This window comes from Coenobita brevimanus, chromosome 24, assembly GCF_032717465.1.
Source record: "Coenobita brevimanus isolate Jiangsu-jjx chromosome 24, ASM3271746v2, whole genome shotgun sequence".
In the NCBI taxonomy this organism is placed as follows: Eukaryota; Metazoa; Arthropoda; class Malacostraca; order Decapoda; family Coenobitidae; genus Coenobita; species Coenobita brevimanus.
The window spans coordinates 871,067-892,146 of NC_136977.1; the positions used below are offsets into that span (position 1 = coordinate 871,067).

Below are 21,080 nucleotides of genomic sequence, written 5' to 3' on the forward strand. Positions count from 1 at the left end.
TTGCATTTTTATGGATTTTATTGGTTTATTGCAAATGCACATGTTGTGGCACAATGATTTCCTACAAAATTTATGTAGAAAAAGTGTCAAAATAGGGTCTTCCAAAAATAATAGCCAATGTTATATTGAAAAAACAAAAAATTTAGTCTGCTATTGCCCATACCAACTATGGAAAGCCGGCAATCTTAACTTCAAATAACAATTTGTGGGAAAGTCATTTGGGCCCCCTACATGTAAACCTGAGGACACTAACGGGACAAAGAATACCTGCGCCAAGTTGCCCAGTTCTACTAAACACCAAATTAAGACAAAGCAGTATTCTAAGTGGCATAGGAGGCTTCAGTCTCTTCCTTAGCAATCTCTTACGTATTGCACCTTTAACATATCTTGTACATATACATGTCTAGTACCAACAGTTGCATCAATATACAAGGTGACATTGGGCTGCAATATGCAGATAAATCACCAAGGTGGCATAAAAAAAAAAATACCACTTAGAACACAACCGTTTTTTTAAGAGGCAACCCTGTATCAAAAAGAGCACAGCATCCCTAGGCTTGATGTAGGGCCTACTTGAGGGGGCAATTTCATCATTCAACATGTGCATGAGGTTTAATTCTTGTGATTTTACACTTTTTTTGGTGGAACCCAACCAGCAACAAACACACCTCAGCACCATGGACATGGAACAATCAAAAAAACATTCATGAGGAATCTGCTGTAGTTATGTATATTTTTTTTTTTTTATTTTTTACCACCCATTGTAGATTATTTTGAAATTTGTTAACTGCACTTCATTCCCCACCCATAGACTAAAGGTATCTTGAAGTGTTTGTTGCATGGCGTCATCGGTGGTGTTTCGTGACAAAGAAAGGGCCATTCTTCTCTATGACTCCAACCCTTAACCTTGGGAAATTATCTGTTCTGCTCAGTGTGACCTCGTTCATTACCGGACCCGGAGTGAGGACACGCTCGTATATCCTTCTATTAGTTGGTCAGAGCCGACTTTCTCTGGTAACCGGGAGCAGCAGCATGTTGGCCTAAGTGTCGTCTCAGCCGCTACTCTGTATTACTCATAGGGTCGTATTCTTGTTGGTCCAGGAGGCTTCCTAGCACCTCTCCCTTAGCGATTTATTATGCATATCACAACTGAACATTCCCTCATGTTAAATAATTTCACTCACTGCATAATTAACATACAAGAGGATATTAAAGTGTAATGTGCAAATATAAATCGCTAAGGGAAAGTGTTACAAATTCCCCATGGCCACTCAGAATACGACCAATAATCCCTTTCTTCCGTCTCGGTGGTTTGTTTGCCGCTGGGGGTCCCGGGGGCAGTGGGTTGGGCCACTCCTGGGGGGTACTAAGGGCTGGGGGCGTGCCACAGCAGTAACCCAACCCACTCTTACATATTAGGGCCACATCCTACATGGCTTTGGAGATTTCCTACTGCCCAGTTCTCAGTCGTTTATAGTGCATACTACACCTTCATATTCTCTTGCTATCTATTTCCAGTCCTGACTGTGCCTCAGTAACATACAACAGGATTAAAAGGTGCAATATCCAAAATAAATTCACAGAGGAAAAGGCATTACAAAATCTCCAAAGCCAACCAGACACAGCCCACAGACTCAATTGCAAAGTGGCTGCCATCCACAGCAATAATTCTACCGCACACAAACTTCAGCCACTTTTCAACAGAGCCTTCTTAGCTTTGGTGGCGTGACTTGAGGGAAGAGGAGGGGACAGGGTTTATGCAGAGCTCTCAGCTGTGGTGTTCTCCACTGGCTGCTGCTGCTGGGACTGAGCAGGGGCTTGGTTCTCCTGTCCTGACTGCTGACCTTCTCCCTGTTAAAAGTTGAATTTAAGAATTAGTCACTAAGTGAAATTATTAATATACTAGTTTTTTGGTATAAAACCTTACAGCCATTACTTTAAGCTAATCAACCCAGGCCATACCAGCTTCAAATTTCCATTCCATAAAATTTCTTGATGTAAAAAACACCAAACATACAGGAAAAACTCATTAGTAATCATTTGTATAAAACCAATGTTACAATCAACCTGTACCATTAAAAAATACAAAGCTTTAATAGCTTCAAACCTCCATTCCAATTGCCTTTTCATGTAAGCCAAATAAAGGTCACACAAGGCAAAGCTACCACAGTACCCAGTGTCATGTCCTTCTGAGCCAAAAACAATCCTACTGACACTCCCATTATCACATTATTTTATGAAATGCCAAATCTGAAATTACCATAAACCAAAATTTGGAGGTTCTTACCAAGACCGATTCTCTAAGAAAATTTTTTACATAATACAACAGTTGAAACATTTCATAAAGCAATGTGTGACATAAGTATGGATGAGTACAAGTCAGGAACTGTAAAAACAATTAAGTATAGGGTCTCAACTGCAAAATGAAATGGGCAATATACCCATTCACCAGAATTATTATAACCTTTAAAACTCTGCTCCACCCTACAAGCACGCCATCTATACTATGTACATGTTAAGTTAATCCTTACTCCTTTTAAGGCACAAGAACCAGTGGCTTGGCTGCTGTACTTCCAATACATTTCTGAGTAATAAATCACCCAATGTCTACCAGAAGCATTACATGGCTAATATACTGGTCACCTCTTACTGACTGAGCACATCTGCACAGCAAGACAGGCACCATGACCTGAGGCTTTCTGTTACTAAACAACAGGGTATGTAAGTCTATGTAACACTTATGACGTTCAGCTATACTTACTGCAACTGCTCAAAAGTAATTTTCACTATGTGCATCTCAAATAATTCACACAATTCTATCTCTTAATTCCTCTTTTTGTGCATTCACCCACCAAACGCCAATATTCTTCACCTTCCACGACTCCTCCCATAACCCTAAACATATCCCATAACCATTTTGCTATGTTTATCCATACATCATCCAATCCTGTGTTGCCCCATGAGGAGCAAAGAAGCCTAGGACTAGGCAAGTTGGTCCTGACATTTAAGATGCGATTGACCAGCCTCTCCTTGAGCGGCATTACCTGAGCAATAAACCGAACTACCCCTTGCATATAAACCTACAGACTCAATCCGATTGGAGCGGCTTAATTACCCACAAAACCACCAGGTGCCATAATATGGTTATATGGTAACCACCCAGTGTAGTAAATGGTTTCCTGCTGTACAGAAAACCATTTGTCTTGTCACTCAGAGCAGTCACCCATAGGCAGAAAGAAGAGAAATGAATGAAGGAAAGAAAGACAGAAGAGTGTAAAATCACCTGCTGGCAGAAGGAAGAGGAAAGAATGAAGGAAAGACAGAAGTACACCAGAAATACTAAAATGTATATTTAAACAACAGAGAATATATTAAATAATGTTTCCTGTCCTCTGCATATGTAATCCTCACTGCCATTATCATGCCTGGCTTAGATTTTGTTGCTTAAAAAAAAAAATAATAATAATAATAATAAATAAATAAATAAAATTGTTCACTCAAGTTCCACCATACCCTCGTCATCATTGCTGTTACTAACACCAGTATAAGCAACTATCACTTTTGGCTCCTTTCACAACAATAATTCAAACAACATATTACCAAGATCTTGTCATATCATGTAATCACTTACACCATCACCCCTGGCAATTGTTAAAAATCAGTAACAACTACAGTTAATCATTCACACCACATTCTCATCCAAATATTGGTTAATGATCCGGAAAAGAAGACATGAGTGGGTGAACCATCCAAAGAATAACAGAAAAATGGACAACACAATATTTTGTGCCTTCAAATTTTTATTCCACCTCCCAGGTATAACCATATGTAATGTAATCACGGTATTTACTGTATTTACATTAAGAGATGTGCTTTACAAATCTGTTAGACAGTATCACTCCAAAGTTAGAGTAGGGGTGCCAAACCCATTTCATCAAACCAAATCAATTCCTTAGCTCTGTTTGCATAATTTGCTCTCGCACCCCCTTCCCTTATCCAACTTGGCCTACCACGCCTCAAGCCTCTGCACCCTCTCACAAGTAACAGCCTTTACCCCCATATTTATAACCACTCACCACAAAAACATTTAAGCAGTCTAACTACAGCAGATTTCAGTAATTTACTTTTCATCCAACAGTAGAATGTTCAACTCCACTCAATGCAAACTACATATTCCTTGCCAATCCCATTCTAAAGCAATGGGAGAGCCATGTTTAGCTCATCTCAATACTAGATAATCCTGTACACACACTTACAGTATCCTGAAATCCTCAATACTGTTAGCTTATTCTGACCTGCTGTTTGGACGTGGTTTAAAACATCTTGCTTAGCCAAAGTTCTGGTATTGCAAAATGCTAAAACTTAATACACAATTTTACTGAACAACTAAATCAGATTGGCTCCAGATGTATCTCGCACAAACTCTGCACCAGTAATTACTCCACTAGAGGGCTGCCAGGTTTGTCACTGGAAGGCACTCAAGAAATCAAAATGAAGCAATGTTTTAAAAGATTTTTACAGCTGCAGCTACACCACAGTATGTAGCACAACACCTTGAATGCAACAAAGGATTTTTAAATACTCTTTTTATTCCCACAAAATATTTCAGTTGAGGGAAGACTTCATGCTGAGGGGGTTACTTAAGTCTTCACAAACCCCTTCAGTACTGAACAAAGATAAATGTAAAAAACATTCAAGGTGTTAAGCTAATCAGGATAAACTACGATTTCTATAATGACAGACCACATCATGAAGTCTTTCCTTAAGCGAGAACAGTGAAATCCACTGGAATCAATTTCTGGTAGCTTTGCCTTGTAAAAGTACAGCAGGTCTAGAGCAGCATAATAAATGTTAGCATCCGAGCACTGGTTAGAGGATAACGCTGAATACTGTAAATTTATATCTAAATAATCCCAAACAGCATCTGAATACCTTCAGTATGATTATTTTCTTAATACCTCCAAATAATTTTATTCAGCTTAAGAAAGTTTTAGACCCGAGGGGGTTTAACAACAATCATACGCTTCAATATGAAATGCCTATTCAAATTTGAATAAAACCATCTGTTAATAGCAAAGGAAAAATAAATCAGTGCTCAAAGGGTTAAGACTGAGGAAACTAAGCACATGCTTATCATTCCAAAGCAATGTGAACAAAAAGCATCCCACAAAAAGTGACAAAACAGTTACAACACAATGTACAGCAGGAGAAAATACCAAATAATTAGAATCACTGGTTTGTTAAAAGTATGTAAAAACAAAGCGACTATAATCTCTGATTTGCAGCAAAAGAGATCACATTGCAATTAACAACTCCAGTCTGCTGATGTACTTTATGGGTTGATTCTTACTACTTCCAGATTTTCTTCAAAACAGGCTGGTTTCATATACAATTCCAAGTCTCCCTAAGCCTAAAATATCTGGAAGAGGCAAAAAATACTGAAAATACATCTGTAGAGTGAAGTGGTTAAATATCCCATAAGCAAACTGTAAAACATTTAAAAGATGTGGCTTGAGAATGACTGCAATCTTAGGCACTGCAAAGCATTCACTGTAAATAAAGTTTCAATATGTAGGTCGGAGGCCTAGGCTTACCACCGCTTCAGTTTGAGCTTCATGCTGCTCTCCCCCAGTCTCAGAAAATTCTCTACGCTCATCTGCTGACGCTTCAGGCTGAAAAAAGCACATGCAAAAGCTGTCTATAAAGCAGTAACAGCAATAGAGTTCACAAGCACAACTACAAGACTAATAAGCATTGAATACTTGTTCCAGCTCTTGATAATTACAGATTATAACTATCCTGACAAATCTTTAGTTTGTAAATCAACATTACTGCACAGCATCAAGTACTCTTAATCACAGTGAAGTAATAATGGAGAAACCAGTAACTAGAATACATTATTCTAAGGGAAAGTGCTATTTGGAAGGAACATTCCAGTCACATGCCACTGACGTACGAAGTAGGTAGTTGATTAAAGGACATGCGCATGAACTTTCAGTTATTCTGTGCAGTCAACCTTACCAACAATTTCTTATAGACATCAATACAAATTAAATAAACTCTTAATATCAATAAATTATAATTGTAATGCATGTACCAGTATTTTTTTCTTTTTTTTTACAATCAATATTCCTCAGTGCTCATCAGAAACCTCCTAACTGCAAAGACAATATGTAAATCAGACTTGGGCTGGCAAGTAGTACGAAATACCAGCACAATTACCACAGCTCTAGTATCAATGTTAACCCTACTAGTCTTCTTAACAAATTTTATTCAACCTGGGAGACCTCACACTAAAAGGGTGTATTAAGGATATATATCACCTGACAGTTTGACAAGTCTAACAGAAGCTGAATAAAATCAAATGGCAGGAATAAAATTATATCCCCCACCTTAAGGGGCTGACAGACATGCATCAATGAAAAAGGATGATCTGAAATGGTATAGGACTGAGAAAAAAAAGAAACCCAATACAGTATGCAAGGCAAAAGCTTCCCTTTTTGTATACAGGAAGTTTACTTTCATAAGCTTCATTCCCCCTCCAAACAGAACAGAACAGAAAAAAAAACAATGTCATAAACTGCAATATATCAAAAGCTGGCACAGAAAACCACCAGTAAACATTTCAAAGCAAAACACAAAAAAGGTATTTATGAGCCCCACAAAGTCTTGCAGTGGCTAGCCATGCAACCTGGCAGCCCAGCTGTAAGGGAAATGTTGAAGGATAAACTTGCCTTCTGTCCCTCAGCCGCTACCTGAGTCTGCGTTTCCGATGTCTGTAAGGCAAACATGCATTATGATGACATGCTTTAGTCTAAGGGATGGACTCCAGATATCAACATGCTAGTGTTAATGTCTACATAATCTACACAGTGTGGAAAAGTGCAGCTACATCTGTTTATGAGAGAAAGGAGAGATCTTCCATCCACACTTCACATAGTATTATCCTATCCAAGTCTCAACCACAGCTACACAAAGCACACTCTTCAAATTAGGTGGAGGAATATTTCTTCTTTCTAATCCTGACTTAAGGTACAATTATCACAGTACAGTAACTGTCTTACCCTGGTCTCTGGGCCGGAGAACCTTCCTCCCCTGGCACGGCCCCTACCTCGCCCCCTGCCTCGGATCCTGCGGCGAGGCCCCTCATCTGGGTTCATCTCGTCATATTGGGGTCGACCACCTCCGTAAAAGCGGCGGAAGTACCCTCGTGGTCCTCGGCCCCTCCCCCTGCCACGTCCCCTGCCTCGCCCCCTGATGCTAAGGGTGGTAGTCTCATTATGGTCTGTTCTTGACTTCAGCTTTGTGACACTCATCATATGCTTATATACTATCTCCTGTTACAACTATGCAATCAAGAGAAACAGACTGGAATTTTAGGCCAAGTTAAAATACAAATATTACAGCAATCTAGTTCCTAACCAATTCATACCTGCATAAGACACACTAGTGACTTTTTTTTTTTTTTTTAAAGGGGTGACCAGTAAACAGGACTTAAGTTATTAACTCATCTGGCAGTATCCTGTCTTGTGGGGACTGCCGAGTATGCCAGTGCGGGCAAGTGTAATTACAGCAGTGGGTGGAGGAAATGGATATATGAAGGAAAAAGGTCATAGCAGATCCATCCCCACAACAAACAAGAAACTGTCCAGCAGAGTGGACTGTCTTCATCCATTTGGTGTTGAATACATGGGAATATGGGAAATAGCACGAAGTGCTGTTCATTAGGGAATCTGGAAATTAGCCTTCCAAGTATCAATGAAGCTATATTTCTATAACTAATCAAGGAAGTAACTGGGAAAAAAAAAAAAAAAAAAAAAAAAAAAAAAAAAAAAACAAGGACATATTACATTTCTCTGGGCTTAGCAAGTTTTCTAGCACCTTTTCCTCAGCCATTTACTGTATTATACTTCACTAATAATGTATGTTTTCCATATCTTATATACCAAGTTGGCATAATTATCCTCTCCCCCTCCCTCCCCCTCCTCTCTTAAAATCACTCTCCATTCAAGCTTCTGTGGTTAACCATCTACACATGTACACTTGACACTATAAACTGAAAGTAAGACAGCAATCAATTTTTTGCACAACAAAAAACTGCACACCTGAGTCCCTCCATGCCCTCTGACACGTCCGCCTCATAGTCGTATCCCTGGTAATATCCGCCACGCCCGCCACCACGGCCGCGTCCACGCCCAAAGTAGCGGCCGCGGTAGAAGCGACGAGGGGCACGTCCCCTAAAGTTACCACGACCACGACCCCTCATGGTTGGTGCATATTCCCCTCCCTCCTCCACCATCTCCCCTTCCTCCCCCGGCGCAGCACGGCGGTAGTAGCGGCGCCGGTACCCTCGGCGACGGTCAGCAGCGTATGGTGACCCCTGTGGAGGAACGGCAACATGCTGAGCACAGATTAGCCCCTGTGGAGATGTACAACCTGAAAATAGCAACCAGTTACATGGATCACTTGCAATACAACCCAAACAACTAATTACTTCAGACTTGGAGACTGAAAACATTGCCCATGCACACAACCATGTAGCTTACCAGTTTAAGCACAATCATTTGCAATACAATTTAAATGTAAGCACTCACACATCATACTTCATCATCAATAAATATTCCAGATTTAATGCAATTCCACCAAATACTTTTCCCAGAAGCATAAACGAGCCAAAAGTATCGTAACCTCCATGACAGAGGCTGCTAACAACTAGCTACTGTAGAAACTACTGGAATGGAACAGGTCATATTTATGCATGGTTATGCAGATATAAGAGTTAAAAAGAATGTGTACTGCAGTACGTAGATTTAATTCTTTCATTACCACAGACAAAGACTAAGACAATGTAACTGCAGCCTGCTATTATATAAAGTTTATGCACTAGATATGGGGTAACTGTTATTCACTCCTCAGCTGGTCAGAATGAAGTGCTTTGTTTAACACATCAACCATGAACCAGAAGCAAATCTCAAAACTGTTTCACTTAAAGTACAGGTAGCATTTGGCCTAGTAAGAAAGGATCAAGTAAATTTAAATTCTGAAGTACAGGTACACAATACCGTGGTACCTCACTCGCAAAGCCGATGTTCAGTCACAATAAAACAATCATTCTCCCCATGACTACCACTCCAAATTCTGCCTCCTCCTCACACCTAAACATCAAGTACTGTAGGTGTAAAATACTATATTCCTAACCAAGCTTACATCAAGTTGCACAAATCCTCAGGACTTACCTTTACTGCTTCACCTCCAGGGCCAGTCACATTAGCAGCTTCATTCCCCTTCTCCCCAACGACAACATCAAACTCCACTTCCTCCCCATCGCCCACTGACCGCACATACTTCCGAGGGTTATTTTTAATGATGGCCGACTGGTGTACAAACACATCCTCTTTCGTGTCGTGCCGGTTAATGAAGCCATAGCCACTCTTAACGTTGAACCATTTTACGGTGCCGGTTACCTTGGTGGCTAGAGGGGAGGGGAGGGGAGAAAAAAAAATTACAAACTTACACAAGTGTATCACTATTAATCCTGGCATTTAAAGAAGTAGAGTATATGAATGTACCAACTTCACTTTAACTTTATAGGAATCATTTCACAATACAGTACACTCCCAATTATCCATCTCAGCACTACCCGGCATCCGACATTATCTGGCATAGCCAATGGCTGAATTAAAATGGTACCCAGCAGTAGGCATAAAATCTTTGACACTATCCAGCATGAAGGACACTTTCATCTTGCTAAAAGTACATTGTTATCCTGCATGACAACGTTTGTCCTGTTGTCCTCACACATCGAGCCATAAGAAATAAAAAATAAAATAAAAGTACACAAAAATAATGGGAGGGAGTGAGCGGTGACGGTCGGTGGGCCTAGCAGCTCACAAGGTGTTGGTGGGGAGATGCAGTGGTAGGAAAAAGTTTTGAGTGGCTGAAGCAGGGGAGGAAAAATTCTAATGCAGAGTTTTCATTTGCCTGGCAGCAGGAAGGTGAAGGTTCTCTCACTCTCCATTGTATTCCTCTGCCACTATGGTGCCAATATACAAACGAGCCTACACTGTACAATACTCTCTCTCCCAAAACATTCTTATTATTGAATGGCAATGCTACAATGGGCCTTCCAAAACCTGTCTGGCCTTCTAGTGCTGCTGTCACATTGTACTGCTGCACCCTCCCCCCCTCCTCTCCATTCTGGTGAGTACAACTTAGTGTTCTGAAGTGTATATTACTGTACTGCATACATGACTGCTGGATTATGCTAAGGCACCTATGAAATTGTATTGGAATGAAAAGTCAAACTGTGTTAAACAAGAGTTGATGAAAATGTGTTTATTTTACTATGCAAAATAATCATACTACAAAGGAACCATTAACACAAAATATTAAATCATTTAGACAACTGTTTCTTCCCAAGTGAAGTTTGTCCTTGCTACTATGAGACGAAAGTTTTGTTTTGTTCTATGTGGCAGAGTTATCTGTTTAAACTTCGACTGATGACAGTACAGAGTGGTGTACACAGTACAGTAAAATAGTGAAGCATGCTTCATTTTATTATTATTATTTTTTTTTAATTTATTTTGGGCATCATTATACAGTATTCTCCAATAATTTTAAATCATCACCAACATGAAATGTACTTCTGTACAGAAAATTACAGTGCATTTCACAATACACACAATACTAGGAATTTTTTTTAGCTGCTTTTCAATAATTTATAGTGTTTACAATGACTGTGTTTATACATTACCGCTGGGTGAAAACTGCTCTCCCAGCTGGGGGGGATTTTGATATTACCCCCATCGTCAACAAGACTGAAGCATCCGGCAATAAATAGTCAACAGGAAATTGCTTTGTACATAAAATTACTGTGTGCTTAACAGTACCTTACAGTATTTTACTATTAGGAACATCTATTTGCTGTTTTTTGATGCTTTAAAGCATTTTGTGGGAGTCATACATTGGAAAAGTGTTATAGGGTTGGGGGTTAGGGGCCCATACAGGGGACTTTTGCATAACCTGGCATTTTGACAGTATCCGGCAGCCCTTTGGCTCTATCATGCAGCATAATCAGGAGCTTCCTGTACCTGGTTACCTTGAAGATTTACTGTATTTAGTTACCTTCCCTAGTTTGCTTCAGAAAAATAAACTCGGGAAGGAATGATCTAACCCTCCAATATACTGTACAGACTAAACACTTTATACAAACCACATACACCACAGCTTATTCATACTTCAGATTAATGAAAAGAAATTATCAAATATGGCTGTATGTTCCCACACCAACTTATCCTGGACAGCCAAGGTAGTTTTAAAAGGGAACTGGCAAATGAAGCTGCTCAAACAAGACTGTCAGAACAAGTCAGTGTTAGGATGCTCTAAGTACATTTCTCTGCCACTTCAGTAACACAAGACAAGCATCAGACAGCTCACCTGCTGACTTTGATGTGGCATACAATTATACTGATATTTGTTCATCTACATATTGAACACATGAAGTTCTTGTAAGTAGCCACCTTCCCCCCCCCCCCACAATTTTTAAGTTTGAAGTTCACAGCTTAAAAATGAGAATGCACATAGTTCTACTGCTACTTGTAATGCTAACTAGCCAGTTTCCTCCAATTCACAGTACAATCTATAAAGCTGACAACGTGGAACAAATAACATCCTTTTAATAAGCACTGTACATACACAGTAAGCCGGGAAGCCCTTGTCTTTCCCAATACTCAACACTGCTGGCTCAATTTTTCACTGGTGAGTCAATCATAAAATTCACTAGTTCAAGATGTATTTTGGGATAACTTTAAACTATCATCCAGACCTCCTCTCCCACCCTACCATTATAAATACAGTTTATATAGTACATTCTAAAGACTGGTGATGTTTGGAGGCACTATAAAAGATTTTTAGGCCATTATATAAAATATGACTGTGGGAAACTTCCTTCTATAATATTAATGTAAATCCTCCAGTTCTCTCCCCTACTGTAATCATCTTGTGACATCAAATTTGTTGTACTAAAGGATAAAAATTTGACTACTTATAAAAAACAATAACACTCTCAAAAGTGTGATTTTTTCATTTTAAGGAGTTCTTTAAAAAGTTTTGTGAATTACAAACCCCTTGACCATTCCATACAAATTTATTACTGTATACAGTATATCCAAATCTTGTAATGTGCTGATGAAGGAAGAAACCTGCTGGATAAAGCCTTTATTAATCCCTTACCACTTTCATTTACGAATTTTAAACCTTCATTTCTGCTACCACCACTAATGTAGTTTTGATGTGGACTCTCACTGTCCAACTGTTGTAATACAAAATACAGTAGTGTACTTCCTAAGCCAAATATAGGCCATACTCTTGTTGGATAAGGTGACTCCCAAGTAGTTCTGCCTTACCAGCACTTTTCTGAATACAGTATATGTTAATATACCTTCTTTGCTATCCTTATCTCATTCTAGTAGTTCAGTTACTCTTCTAGGAGCTGCCTAGCATGGGCCAACCGGCCTACTGCAGTTATCCTCTCTTCTTATGTTCTTAAACCCCCAACCAGTGGGGAACGTGATATGCAGTTGTGATTTAGGTGGACAGAGGCTGCCGGGTGACGGTGCATGCCACAAGCTTCATCCCGTCTTGTTTGAATTGGCTCACGTTTGATCTCGTCACCAAAGGGTAGGGACAGACTCCCACCAGTGCACACAAGCGTGCTTCAGTCTGTCCCGTGACTTTATTAGGAGTAGAACGATGTCTTCTGGTTCCTCCTTGGTCGATTCAGTTCCCACATCATGCAGGCCCCTTGCCTCATCCACCCCTGCCAAGCCTCTGCCCAAAGATACTAGGAAGGGCTCAGTGATAGTACCATAAGGTGTGCCCTGGATGCCACTGTGTCTAGCTTATCTAGTACAGCAGTGAAGTTATTTCAATACAAGTGAAGCCAAAGTCAGGGCTGCATGCACATGCACGAAGGCATCCCACTTCAACTGCCGAAACTTGCTTGTATTCTTCACATCCTTACTCGACGCAACCACCTACAGACCTGGGGATGGTTTCTTTCGCAAGAAGTGTTTGTAATACAGTATGGTCTTTGTTTCCCTAACTGCTATACTTTCCGAGATATTAAGGCTTGAAAACTAGCAATTTTGGGAAAATTGCTCATACTGACAGGACAACCGCAGTATAGCCCAGCATCTAGGGGTTAGGCAATCTGTGCCTATCGACAAAGCCACAGCCATAAATAACAAACATGGTAGAAAATACAGTACATTATTCAAGAAGAGGCACTACAAAATTTACCTTTAAAAACCACAACCAGAAATAAAGAGAAAAAAGACAGACATAGCTGAATAATACATTACAAGGCAGCCATCCCAGAGTTGTTTCAATATCATACACGCTGTAATTTCGGGAAGAACGTACCATCCCATTAACAAACATTTCTGCTGCCACAGAGGCTCTCCCCCCTCCCAACTAAATGAGAAAATATCATTCAAATCCATACTCAAGGAAAAAAATAACGTTTTTACCTTTATCAATTAGCTATGACTGATGCTTTTTTTAAAACCAAATGTGTAATGAAATTAGCAATGTAGCAATCATTTAACTGCGAATTCATTCATGTTTGAAGGCTCCAACATGCTTGCACGCGTCAGCCTTGGTCACCTAATAACGGCTCTCCATGCTGTTCGATCTCTGGCAGCTTCCCGATTCAGTCCCTCATTCCTGAGGTCACACTCAATCTCATCCCAGTCTTTTTTGGTCTACCTCTCACAACCCTTTCCCTAACATTAACACATCTCACTTTCTGCACCCAATTATCATCCCTCATCCTCTCCCCAAGCCCAAACAATTTCAATCTACCTCTCCTCATCACAACACCAGTACATTCCAGTCCCATCCTACCCCTCAACTCTTATCACAAACCTAGCCCCCACATCTCACACTCAGGGACGCACTGCACATCCACCTAATCCTTGTCATTTCTGTACATCTGAGCCTGCAAATATCCTCTTCCTTTATTGCCCAGGCTTCACACCATACAGCATTACACTCCCAACACATGCTGCATACAAAGATCTCTTAGCATGGAGGAAGAGCCCTCCCAATGTCAGGAGTCAACAGCTCCCTGAACTTCTTCCAACTACTCCTCACTAGCCAGAGCTAGCTCCAGCCCCACTTCCAGCACACATCTCCCAAATAACAAAACTCTTCCACACACTCAAGAGACTCATCAGCAAGTTCATGCCTTTCACGCTTGACAATCTCCACCTGCTCTCCCTGACACACCGCACACATGAAATTAGCATTATTTCGCAGTCTACCTCAAATATCACTACACCTCTTATGCACTCACTGATAACAGACATTGCAAATGAAGGAAAAACTTCCCACACCCTTGTGGCAAATCGCACATGGCCACTCTCCCTCTTCTTTGATGGTACCGCCACCAGCCCTAGATACAATCACTTTTGTTTTATCTGCATTTACTCTTAAGCCCTTGTGCTCCATACCATCCTTCCACTTCCTAAATCTTTCCTCCACCTCCCTTTCAATCTCTGCAATCAACAGTAAGAATTTGAGCATCTGTGATCATAAAAGTAAAAAAACAATCAAAAATAAAAAGCTAAATTTATATCGTTCATATACTGAGCAATTGTGCAATGTGGTTATACTGTAATGCTACATATATGGGACAAAAAAATTAGTTTGGACATTCCTTGGATACCAGTTCTACCCTAACTTGCATGATGAAATGTTTGACCATCAATATTACCATTCATTTCCCATTCCTGCTTCAATCTAAATAAATAATTAACCATGAAACAAATCTATGACAATCACCCCACAGGAATAATATGCAAAGGTTAAAAAATTTCACCCAAAAACTTCCAGACTAGTGGATTCCACTTAAAAGTAGTTAAGTTTTATTAATTTAAAAATTACTGGACTAAATACAACAATTAATGCACACAGTGAATCACACTTTAATCCAACTTTAAAATTGCCACTACTTTTAGATAAGCTGATCTAAAATAAAATCTACACTAGGGAAACAACAGTAATGCATAAAGCTACCTAAGATGAACCTTCAAGTTTCCAAAAATTATAAATCTACTTATATCTATACCCTATGTCATAATGAGTTGTTACAATATCAATACTAGGCCTATACCTATCCCCAAGACAAGCATGGAAAAAAAATTTTAAACAGTAAATTTGTAAAATTCTTTTCTATTAACCTTCTGAACTCTACCAAATCAACAAAATATATACAGAAACAAGTATTTCTTAACCATATGACCCTCTGACATATATTTATAGCCGTTATCGGCCTCACAAACAACCATGGAAGCCGAAGAGGAATTTAGCGTGTAAATGTTCTACTGAAAAAAGGGTCTGCTTATCCTTCAATTTCTTCACTTTCAGAAGTTTGTGAAATCTCGCACTACTAAATCACATGACTCAGAGTTTATTAGCAGCGATTAACGGCCCCCAAAACTCTCCTAAAGCCAAAGTGGAATTTAAGGTGTGGATGCGCGCGACATCGAGGTAGCGCCCGATCAGCTGACGAGAATCAATGCTACTGGCCTGCCCAATCCTATTCCATATCACACCCTCCATCACAATTACATTACTCAAGTGATCCACCACGAATATAGATCCTGGACAATCTAGCGGGAGGCGTACATGAGTCTGCCCACCACGTGCTCTACACGCTGGTGATGGCTGCCGGTACGCCAACCTCGTCCACCATTAACCACTTATTTTACGCTTTTTCCCCACCTTCCTGGTCTCTTACCAAGGACTTCTTTTTCTTTAACTGGAGCCTTGGGTTGTTCTTCAGGCTGTGTTTGTGTCTCCGGGTCCGCCATGGTGGTATAGATGGAAAATGGGTGGTTAATTGGGTGATACCCCTTCCCTGATGTTTCCTTCACTCGGCTCTTGCTCTTCCAGCCAACATTGCACGAGGGGGCCGTAAATACACATCGGTCGAGTCGCTCCCTGATTGGTCGAGCTGTATCTACGCGACATGGAACCCCTCATCTGATTGGCTCCCTCCTAATTCCCCTTACTACCTCCTCTCCCATTGGCCCATCGGAATTGTACTGTATTCGCTTTCAACGGAGTCTCCTCATATACGGGATCACAAAACAGACTTTAATTTGTATATTACCACTATGGTGATGATTGGTGAATTATTAACCTTCAAGAAAACCCTAATGAAATTATATATCACTCTGGATATATGTATATGGAAAATTAACCTTTGCCATGCACCCTATTTATTCTATGATTCATTCTCGCTGTTTATCGTGTGGGATTAAAAATATCTGGTTCATCTTATCAAACTATGAGGTAGCAATAAACAAGTGAATTACTTTTACCCTAAATAAGTTTGAAAACTAACATACAGTCATGTAAACAAACCAAGAGTTTTCAACACTAATATTATAGAGGGAAAATAATAGTCCACTGCATTTCATTACCGGAAAAACAGTTGTGGTGCGCTGCTAAAATCAGTCAGAAAAATGTAACTTTGATAATCAGCAACGTTCATTTTCTTCTAAAGAAAATTAACATATCATCTGGCAACTAACGTATGGCAGCCTTACAAGTGCCAATGAACGTGTTGCCTTACCAGTGCTACGCAAGACGTGGCGATTTATAGCTCCCACTTAGGATTTTAAAATAGGCTCATGAACCTTTCTTTGACTGTCATTGAAAGTCAAAAATACACATGTTCCTGGGTTTCCTCTACTGTATGCCGCCTTTGTTCTCATCCAGGAAATGCAAGTAGCAACTGTTCAGCTCTAAATTCGGGGAATCGGATGCACACGGAGCTCACCCCTCCCACCTGAGCCAAGCCTGAGCACATGGCGTGAGGGCCGAGTCCCGATCGATAACTACATGAATGTTAGAGTTTGGATATACGAGTGAAACGATGAACCGTTTGCATCACTACATCTATTACTCCTGAGGTTCAGTCATCATATACAATTAGACCTGGGCCTCTATTAATGGTATCCAGCTCTGACTCATTAAACTGTGAAGATTTACCCTCAGTTTCCCTAAAACACAGTATTTCCAAGCCGGAAGACCTAACACAGTCTAACTCTACCTTCCATCTTTGACACACTGTAAATGTCAGGACGACTCATCTATCTGTTAATAGCAGGCTGGGTCAAAATTCATTATTGCCACTGACCCTTGACTCAAAGGAAAAACCCGCGCTTACATCAGCCACGTGTATCACTGCGGGATGCACCAATTATATTCAATCCCTCTAATTTAAACGTAAATCTCGGCACGTGAATGATGAGCTGTAACGGTAGACTAATCTCTCTCTCTCTCTCTTCCTTGGCGACTTATTTTGTCCTAGTACACTTTAACATTCCTCTTCATGCTATCTGAAACTTCTTTGTATAGGCATAATTTTACCAGAGGAACATACAAGACGATATGGTCCCGAATAAATCACTAAAAAGTACTGGCTAAGGAGTAGGTGTTATGAGATCTCCACATTCAGATATACGAGCTAGCCATTGCTACTGTCACGTGTCCATCCCCCATCCTCCCCCCCCCCTCTCTCTCTCTCGGGTATTTTTTTTTATTCCTCTCTCTCTCCGGCAGAGGTGTGGCACTGTACTGTACACACACACACACACACACACACACACACACACACAGCTGTACGTGTCAGCAGTAGCACGTGTGGGTGTGTACACGTTCACCTGAATCAGTACATGCTACCTCACGTCATCTGTATTTTATTAACCTCTCAGTGAACAAAGTATTCCTCATAATTTTACGACCTACGTAATTTTTCCCACTGTCAATTGTCCTCTGTATCCATGAAATTATTTCCATCGCATCATTTCCATCCTAACTTAATTTCCAACCCCCTACAGCAACTAACTTAATTCCCTTTTCTCCAGTCCCTAGCTTAACCCCCCAGCCTCAGCCTTCTTCCCCACCACTCCTATCTCCTCCCTAGCTGCTCCTTTCCTCCCCAGTTCCTTCATTCCTCCCCTCAACTCACACTCCTCCACCCGCTGTTTACGTTGGCGGGGGTATTTTTAAAACTGTAAGCCCGTGCTGAGGTTCGAATCCACGCACGCATGCAGGCCAATCAGCATTTTTATTTTTACTCATAAACTTTGCCATTTTTCGTTAGGCTTACCTTAATTATACACTCAAAATAATGTTATAAGAACAGACTAAAGCTCAATAAACACAAATTTAGAAGAAAAAATTAAAGACGCTATTAAAGAAGAAAAATAAAGATGTTCTGCGTGGGATTCGAACCCATGTTTATCTTTGGCCAGCCCAGCCAAGGGGTAATCGTACGGTTTATTTCTGACGTTCTTTTGTTTGCGGGACGGCGTGCACACCCTACCTTGTCTACTTCCAACGTTTTGTGCCTTTCTCTTAATATCTGACTTATTTTTATTTTCTCTCTCTTTCTCTACCATCCTCTTTCCCTCTCCACTCATCTCCCTTCATAGTCATTCCCCTTCCTCCTCTCCTTCCTCTTATCCTTCTCTCCCCCCTTTCTCCTTCCTGTTTCCCCCCACCCCCTTCTTCTCTTTCTCTTAACTTCCTCCTCGACTCTAACTCTTCCTCCCCTCCCTTCTCCCCCCCACACCTCTTCCCTCCTTCCTCTCCTGCTCTTCACCTTTCCTTCTTTACTCCTCCCATCTTCAGCTCCTCCACATTTCCACCCTCTCTCTTCTTTATCCCCATTCTCTCCTCCCCTCTTCTCCCTCTCCTCCTCTTCCTCCCCTCACCTCTCCTCTCCCCCTCCCCCTCTCACTGATAACCCCTTTCTTGCCTCATTTATTATAAGCATCACAGTAATCAACATCTAATTATCAATATTATGACCTTGATAATGAACACCAATCTTTTGCCTCTGTACCATCTTTTGTCTCTGTACCATCTTTTGTCTCTGTACCATCTTTTGCCTCTGTACCATCTTTTGCCTCTGTACCATCTTTTGCCTCTGTACCATCTTTCGTCTCTGTACCATCTTTTGCCTCTGTACCATCTTTGTCTCTGTACCATCTTTCGTCTCTGTACCATCTTTCGTCTCTCTGTATTATGATTTGTCTTTGTACCACCGACTCTACCAACTTTTACCTCTCTGTACCATTTTTTCCCCCTCTGTACCACGCCTCTGTACCAACTTTTGTCTCGTACCATCTTCTGTCTCTCTGTACGACGTCTCTGTACCATCTTCTCCCTCTGTGTACCCTCTTTGGTTGTACCGTTGTTGTGTATCACTGTTCACGGCACCACAGTAGTCATCATTAAATACACCTATCCTTACTTACTTACTTATAACAGTCACGTGGTTTACACTGCTGTTTACTGTTTACTGAATGAACTGTATATATAGCACGTCAGCTCTAACCTCACGAATCCCTAATTCCCTTCAGCTCCGTTTATGGCCAAGTTTGGTGAATGAATTTGGGACAGTGTGTAGGAGGAGGAAGCTGAAAGTTAATGTAAACAAAAGTAAAGTTATGGTGTTTGAGAGGAATGAAGTCACAGAGTGTGCAGTGAGGTTGGATGGTGAGGATATGGAGAATGTGAGTGCATTCAAGTACTTGGGTAGTGTGATGAGTAAGGATGGAACTTTGGGGGATGAAGTGCGTGAAAGGGTACAGCAGGGAAGAAAGGTTGTTGGTACACTGAAAGCAGTGATGAGAAATAGGGAGGTGAGTATGGAAGTTAAGAAGTCACTGCATGATAGTATTGTGATCCCTACCCTGACCTATGGAAGCGAGGCATGGACCTTGCAAGAGGGGAACAAGTCAAGAGTGAGAGCAGTGGAAATGAGTTACTTGAGAGGAGCATGTGGAGTGACGTGGAGGGACAGGTTGACGAATGAAGAAGTGAAGGAACGTTGTGGGGTGGATGTGGTTGAAAAGATTAGGAGAAATACACTGAGGTGGTTTGGACATGTGGAGAGAATGGAGAGTGAAAGACTGACTAAGAGGGTGTATGTAGGTGAGGTGGAGGGAGGGAGAGGGAGGGGTAGACCGAGGATGAGGTGGAGGGATGGAGTTGAGATGTATATGAGGGAGGGGGGGGTGAGTTGGGGGGAGGGGAGTCAAATGGTGGGTGACAGAGTGACTTGGAGGCGTTTTGTCTGCGGCCACCCTTTGCGGGATTAGGGCGTCGGGCTATAGATAGATAGATAGTAGTCAGGCTGGACAGTCACCACCACTTGTAACTCTACGTAACTCTATCCAACCTTATCTTTCCAGCCTTCCTGCTTTCCTATCCTTGTTTTTGCCTGGTAGAGTAGCTACGTAAGTTACAATCTACCTTACAAAAAACGCCTTGTGAGGAGTGATAAATCTGTTGTTTGCTTTCCTTTGTACTCTTTTGCAACTCTCTTCATCTTGGCCTTCCACATTTTCTCCCGCTCTTACACCTATCCACATCCACCCTCTCAAACCCATCCACCTCCACTCTCTCCATCTCCCTGTTTATACACACGTACTGTGTGGCTCTACTCTTTTCACCTTAACTTGGCCCAGATTTTCGTCCTTTTGCAGCTTATTTCACGTAGCTCAGGGGCAGAATACGGCAATACTACGGCTCTACATCCTCCCCGCAGCACTCCCTCGTGACTAGCATCGTATTCTAGTATTAATCTGTTGTTACACCGCAGGATTCAGGAAGGAGATATGACAATTTTAGGCCAAGTTAGGGTAAAAGGAGTATATTTTTATCTATGCACAATTACTCTACCTTCTAAGCAACAGATTTCTTTACCTTTGCTTTTTTTCTTTTTTTTTTTTTAGTATTAACCTATTATTAAAGTTTTTTTTTTTAACGAGGAGTGGAAGACCGAAAATGATGTGGAAGAGTAAGAAAAGAGAGAGAGAGAGAGAGAGAGAGAGAGATGGAGGGAGGGAGGGAGAGAGATGCATGGTGGAAGTTGGCCTGAAGTGGCGGGACAAAGTAAGTGCTGATAACCATAAACCAATGAAAAGAAAAAGATTAATGGAATTTTGATAACAATACCTAGAAGAAAAAAAGTTAAAAAAAAATAAAATAAAAAA

General features: G+C 40.9%; 1 protein-coding gene across 4 annotated transcripts; it reads right to left on the reverse strand.

Moving 5' to 3' along the window:
- Positions 1-15,970, reverse strand: yps (Y-box binding protein ypsilon schachtel). 4 transcript variants are annotated; one of them, XM_080267564.1, is made up of 7 exons: positions 15,803-15,970; positions 9,237-9,472; positions 8,106-8,380; positions 7,065-7,260; positions 6,735-6,776; positions 5,595-5,672; positions 1-1,851 (listed from the first exon to the last, which is right to left on the reverse strand). In XM_080267564.1, exons 1-7 carry the CDS (start codon positions 15,873-15,875, stop codon positions 1,756-1,758), a joined length of 996 nt encoding a protein of 331 aa, XP_080123690.1. In that variant the 5' UTR covers positions 15,876-15,970; the 3' UTR covers positions 1-1,755. The 4 variants fall into 4 exon arrangements, with proteins under 4 accessions (XP_080123690.1, XP_080123692.1, XP_080123691.1 ...); XM_080267566.1 differs by lacking the exon at positions 5,595-5,672; XM_080267565.1 differs by lacking the exon at positions 6,735-6,776 and having other exon boundaries at positions 15,803-15,969.
- Positions 15,971-21,080: the final 5,110 nt, after the last annotated feature.